Genomic DNA, 6,270 nt, shown 5'->3' on the forward strand with positions numbered 1-6,270 from the left:
CCAGATACAAAGCATAGGTGGTGTTTGTGACACATTTTGAAGAAGTTGCCGGAGAAGTTTGGGTACCATGTTGATAAGGTTTCCATATTTTCGGCTATACATCAGTTGGTGTATGATTCACAGAATATTGAAGAATTTGAATTAGGTTAGAAAGAGATGATCGAGACATATGAGTTGATAGATAATGAATGGTTGTCGGGGTTGTATGTTAATAGAGGTCGTTGGGTACCTTGCTTATTGAAAGCGACTTTTGGGGGAGGGGATGTCCACAACTCAGCGAAGTGAGAGTATGAATGCTTTCTTCGACGGTTATGTCCATTCGAAAACCTCTCTGAAGCAGTTTGTGGAACAATATGAAAGAGCACTCAGAAGTAAGGTCGAAAAGGAGTTCCAAGCTGATTTCAAGTCATACCCACAAACTGTACCGTGTGCCACGAATTATGAAATCGAAAGGCATTTTCAATCAGTGTATACTATTTCAAAATTCAAAGAAGTCCAAGAAGAATTCAAGGGTAAGGTATATTGTGATCACATATTTGAAAATGAGGGATCTTCAGGGACCACGTATGAGGTATGTGAGGATGTCCTCTATTATGAGCAGCGGAAAAAGAAATTTTTTTGTCTCATTTGAGAGAGCGACATCTGAGTTTAGATGTAGCTGCCACTTGTTCGAATTTCGAGGCATTGTTTGTAGACATGCAATTGTGGTGTTGATTCATAATGATGTCACACAGTTGCCTGAGCCTTACACATTACGAAGGTGGAGGAAAGTGTTAGCAGAGCATACACAAGAGTTGCAATGAATTACGATGGTCTAGTCAGTACCCCTGAACAGTTGAGGTATGACAGTATGTGTAAAGCTTTTGCGGAGGTAGCTGACCTTGCTGTAGATGATGAGTGTTGGACACGTGTCATATTGGACTGGATAAAAGTACAAGCGAATAAGCTGAAGTCTACAAAGTCGTGTATTGCAAGTAATATCGTTTCTCATTGTACTCCTTCACAAATTGCTGCAACCAACAACATATTGGATCCCAATGTTGCAAAGAAAAAGGGGGCACCTAGTGACTTCGGAGAAAGAGTCCGTTGGAGTTAAATAAATCAGGGGTTTGTTCGTCTTTCCACGTCTATATTCTTCTACGGCCATGAATCGCATGTTCTAATTTCATTATATTCTACATGCAGGCAAGTTCGACGACGAGCAAGGGGAAGAGGTCGAGACAAAGGCACAGTAATACTGTGGAGGCTGCACCTGAATTTGTAGCGTCGCAAGAACAATATTCAACGCAAACACCATTCTCTTATTCACAACTATTGTTGGTGAGTACTATAATATAATTTAACTATTTGTTTTAGGTGTTATTTACGTTCTTTGTTTATGTAGGGCGATGCCGAAAGCTTTGTCTGTACACAACCCTTGCCAACATCGGATGCACTCCCTCCATTGCCAACAAGTGTTATATTCCGCCCACAAGGTGATAAAGAGGTTAATTTACTACATTTCTATATGACTTCTTCAAATACATGTACTAATTTTTCTACTATTCGACAGGTCATCCATTTCCTTACTACTATATGCCTATGACGCCACAAGATGGTCCAACCTTATAAATGTGAACAATAGTCTGCAGTAAAAAATTTTGAGCATATGCTACATCTTTGCCACCAATCATTTTGCATAACGAATGATGATAAGAAAGACATGGATGCAATCATCAGCTCTCAAGTCCTACGAAATAGTAGTCCGCATTTTTGTTGCACTAGTAAGTGAGGGAATTGTGTTATTAATTTCATTGCTGCATTTACTTTATCTTTAATTTATAGTATCGGACATTTTTCATCAGTGTGTGTTGAATGGGAGTATGCATTAGTAAGCAAGATTAGAGGTAGAATTAGAGCCACTTGGATGCTTCTGTATCCCATATTTATGTAGTAACTATGCAAGGAATGCTTTTCACTATACTCAATTTTAATTAGTTTGGATTACTAGCACAACAATGTTTATAATTTCGGGTAGAATTACAAAATGGTGGGTTTACAGGAAGATTGTTGAGATCCAGAACGTGGATGATTTGGGCAAGTTCAACGGTGTTGAAGCTCCTAATGCCCCAAAACAGTGAGGGCTCCAAAAGCTCTCGATTGAGTGCAAAGAAGCTCGCCGACATCTCATGAAGATACAAAAGTGATGAGAGAAATAGAGAAGTGTGGATGCAGAGAGGCAGTATGAGCGATGAAGTGAATTAATGAGAGAAATTAAGTGCTGCTCCAAATTAGTAAGGAATATTTGGCGTGTTTTACAATAATTTTGTGCTAGTGTTGCATTATGGCAGAACTTAATCCTTTTTTTTCTCCTTCCACATTAATGTAATTGTGGTATCATTTCAAGAATTTACTGTCTAGTTTAGTGGAGGTTGGTGGCGGTGCCGATGGTTGTGGGTAGTGGGTTCCAGCTTTATAATTATTATTGTTATTATTATTTTATTTTTTTGGGTAAATGTCATTTTTAATTTTTAAATATACCGATCAAGTGGGTTTGTCTAATGGGTATGACATGATAACCATTTTAGCTTTGATGTCTAGAAAAACTCGATCGTTCCCTGTCCAAATAGATTGTATCGAATCAATTTAGTCTCATGTATGGAACACGAATTTGAGACCAGGTTTATGCTTTCGTTATAGAATTAAGAAAGAAAGATATTTGTCGTGAATGAGGCTACATTACCTGGAGGTAGATTGGTAAGGTGGGTTCAGTTTGAATTTTCTTCTTATGCATGCCAGCCTCAAGATCTTCAACTGTAGTTATAATTTTTAGCATAATGTATTATACAATACACAAAATACAATTGATGGTGCTAAATCTTTACAGTAAATATTTACAGATTGAGACACAATTGTCTAAAAAAATTGGAGATGAATTTACAAATGACGTGAAAACTTCAATACGTTTGCTACTACTTAGCCTTCTTTTTTCGTCACATGTTAGACGCCATGTGCGGGTTATAAATGGGCATCATTAAAATCTAATCTTAAGAGGAGTATAAATGGTATATTTAATTGGCTAAGAATCTCAATTGTGTGAATTAGAACGAAGTCTCTAAAGTGTCCGACAGAAAAAAAAAAGAATTAAGTTTTTGAAATGATACCAAAATTAGATTTATGCAAATGTATACCTAAAGATGCCGAGAAAAACAACTTTTCGTCAAGTGCTCAATGACGTATATTTCCAATTCGAATTATCTCGATCGTTCCACTAATTTCATTGTTGCTAACATACATCGCTTATGTCTACCATTCATCGTTTACGAACAAACATATAGACTCACAAAATGTAATGAAGAAACATAACATGCATTTAACATAAATTCTAATGGCATACAAAATATATAGTAGCGCTACACAAGTCTTTAAATTACATATATAACTCTAACAACCCATTGACTAAAATACTAATAATCAAGCCAGTCCTTTTGGTTTTCCATCCAATTCCAAGCATCATTTTCCCTTGCGGAATGTCACTTGTAGTAGTGACACCTCGACGTTTCGTGTCTCAATTATTCGGGCTAGAGTTTCGAGCATGCTAGGCAAATCTTGAACTTCTTCATTCCACAAGTCTTGAACTTTCTCATTCCCTGCAATAGTTATCACTTCGTTGACGTCACTACATTGTTCACTTGATTTTCCTTCATCTACCCAATCGAAATATCCACAATTGTTACTGTAAGTGTTGAATAATCGCCCTTTGTTACGTGTCTTTTTTTCAACCTCAAAGCATTTCTAAAATTCGTGTGGACACCATGGGCAACGACGTTTTCTCCTGCACTCCCAGAATGAGTACCATTTGCTTCGACAACTGTGACATATTCCGACATTCCTTCCTCTCATGCTGAGATGGTCGACAACTATACAAATAAAATTCTTAACTCATGTAATAAACTGTAATCACTAACATAAATATTGGCACCATAATTAAATTGCCATGTCTACGATTATGAGTTACAACCACCTCATTAAGACAACTCTGCTTTTATAGGCTATAATTTACAAGGTGATTGAAGATAAATAAGGTGAATGACGATTCAAGGGTTGATCATTGAAGTCTGGGCAACAACGATGAAGGAATTTGAAGGCACATCTACAACAAAAAACTACCAAGCTAAAGAAATAACAAGTGAAATTGAAAAATTAAAAACATAATACAGTATGCAGAAGAATTTCACAGACCACGGCATATTGCAGAACTTAGCACGTTCAATCTGTCAATCCCATTTCGTCTTCAATTTCAAATATTTCAATCCCTTAATTTACAAATCTATAACAATAATTGATTTCTCTAATCATTCCCTGTGTTCTTCAACTTTTAATCACACAAACAATAAATAACCATTTAAATCCTTTCATTCTTTTTGGCAAAGTGTTATTTACAGTTTAATTCGGTGAACTCATGGCTGTTCAATAAATTTCTTCCTACAATCAGATATTACATGTGAAGCACATACCTCATATGTATAGACGAAATCTAGTATCTTCTTCAATTGGGCGTCGTGGTTGCTTCGCGGCGGTCAAAGATCAGAGCAAGGTTTGAACTTCTCTGATGTCCACAACATCCAGCACGAGTCACACTTTTTCTTCTTCGTTGACTTCGTTGCTGGGCCGGAGAAGGATCTGATTCCGGTTGCGAGCCCGTCATCGTCAGTGAGGGAAGGTGGTGATGGGAATGAAGAGGTTGGGAAGGGTTTTGTTTCGATTAGGGCGATTTTCAGAGAAGATTAAAGGGCTGCCTTTGTGGTATGTCTGAATACCCGTTCTTCTTTTCTCTTTTTTTTAAGTTATTGTTGCCACGTCATATGTAAAATTTCTGTGAACGAGTATTCTGTATGCCAAGCAGAACTGGAGCTACACTACCATCTTTGAATAGTCAAATGTACTTTTTTTAAAATCCTATTGCCTGCAATTTACTTAATTTTAGTACCAATAATGCTAGGGGAACAGGGATGGGAAACAGGGTGGTAACAGGGTTTTAAATTTCTTAGACGTGGCAACTTGTATTTAAAAAATGAATAAATAAAAAAAATAACTTTTTCCAGTAAAGTGGAGGGAAATGGGCTTGCACGTGCATGTGTGGTCTAAAAAGTGGAAAACATTATTTGCCCTTTTTGTATTGCTTTTCCCCAGCAGCTCAACGTCCTAAAGGAAAATTCGCCAGTTGTTCAACGTATCTCAAATCCCCAGGAAGGAAAACTCATCGGTAGCTACTCCTCCGAACCTGTTCTGAAATTCCAATCAGTTTCTTCTCCGACCACGTTAACTTCTAGTCCGTTCTGAAGGATAGAATAAAGTTGGGTATGTTTAAAACCATTTTTTAAGCCATCACATTCTGAAGCATAGAATTAAACCATTTTTTTTCTATTTCGAGTATGTTAAAATATAAGAAAATAAAGAGGAATGTTTACAACTAAACTTGTATGTTGGGTATTCAATTTTGGAGGAGCCGGGTTTCAGCTTTTAGAATTGATTGTGATTACAAATTGATATTAAAATTTAAGATGGTTTTTTCTTTCATTAGGGATAGGTAGAAGATGTATAAAGGTAATCAATCGACGAAAAGCAACTTTGATTATTTTTCCAGTAAACTACATGTTGGACTATGGGGGCAAAGTCGGGGGAACGAATTACAAATTTCATTTGTTTTCCTACAATTACTATCCTTGTATTATTATGGATTCCTAAATGTGTTCGTGTATGTTATTACAGTAGTGTCGAAATTATGGATGAAGTGCAAAATGAGCATGTCGATCTTATAGCATAATCCAACGCCGAGAACATCACGAACTCTGTTAACATAGTGGAAGGTGTAACCTCAATGGGAGATGGAGTGAGTGTGCCTGCGGTCAGAATGGAGTTTAAGGATGTGACAGAAATGTTTGATTTCTACAAAAAATATGCTTATGTCGTCAGTTTTTTGATGAAGAAAAGGAATTCAAAAAAGGGGGATGATGGAGAGATGAGATATGTAACGTTGACTTGTGGCCGTGAATGCCAAAGAATTAGTAAGACTAGCGATTCTTTGAAATCACAACCAACAATTCGGATGGGTTGTAAAGCAAGGATATCAGCATCTTTAGATATATATGAAGTCTGGAGGATTAACACGGTCTACCTCAAGCACAATCACGAAACTAGTCCTTCAAAGTCCAGGTTATATTTCGTGAATTGAGTGCACATGTGAAACGCAAACTTCTAGTTAATGATTTGGAGGGAATTCCTTTACAT

General features: G+C 36.9%; 1 protein-coding gene across 1 annotated transcript; it reads left to right on the forward strand.

The window, feature by feature from the left end:
* The first annotated feature begins 262 nt into the window (after positions 1-262).
* Positions 263-1,611, forward strand: LOC111378001 (protein FAR-RED IMPAIRED RESPONSE 1-like). Its single transcript, XM_023001164.1, has 5 exons — positions 263-421; positions 761-1,081; positions 1,186-1,320; positions 1,385-1,475; positions 1,553-1,611. The coding sequence occupies exons 1-5, from the start codon at positions 263-265 to the stop codon at positions 1,609-1,611; spliced, it is 765 nt and encodes a 254-aa protein (XP_022856932.1).
* The last annotated feature ends 4,659 nt before the right edge of the window (positions 1,612-6,270 follow it).

The sequence above is a fragment of the Olea europaea genome, chromosome 3 (assembly GCF_002742605.1).
Source record: "Olea europaea var. sylvestris chromosome 3, O_europaea_v1, whole genome shotgun sequence".
Classification (NCBI taxonomy): domain Eukaryota; kingdom Viridiplantae; phylum Streptophyta; class Magnoliopsida; order Lamiales; family Oleaceae; genus Olea; species Olea europaea.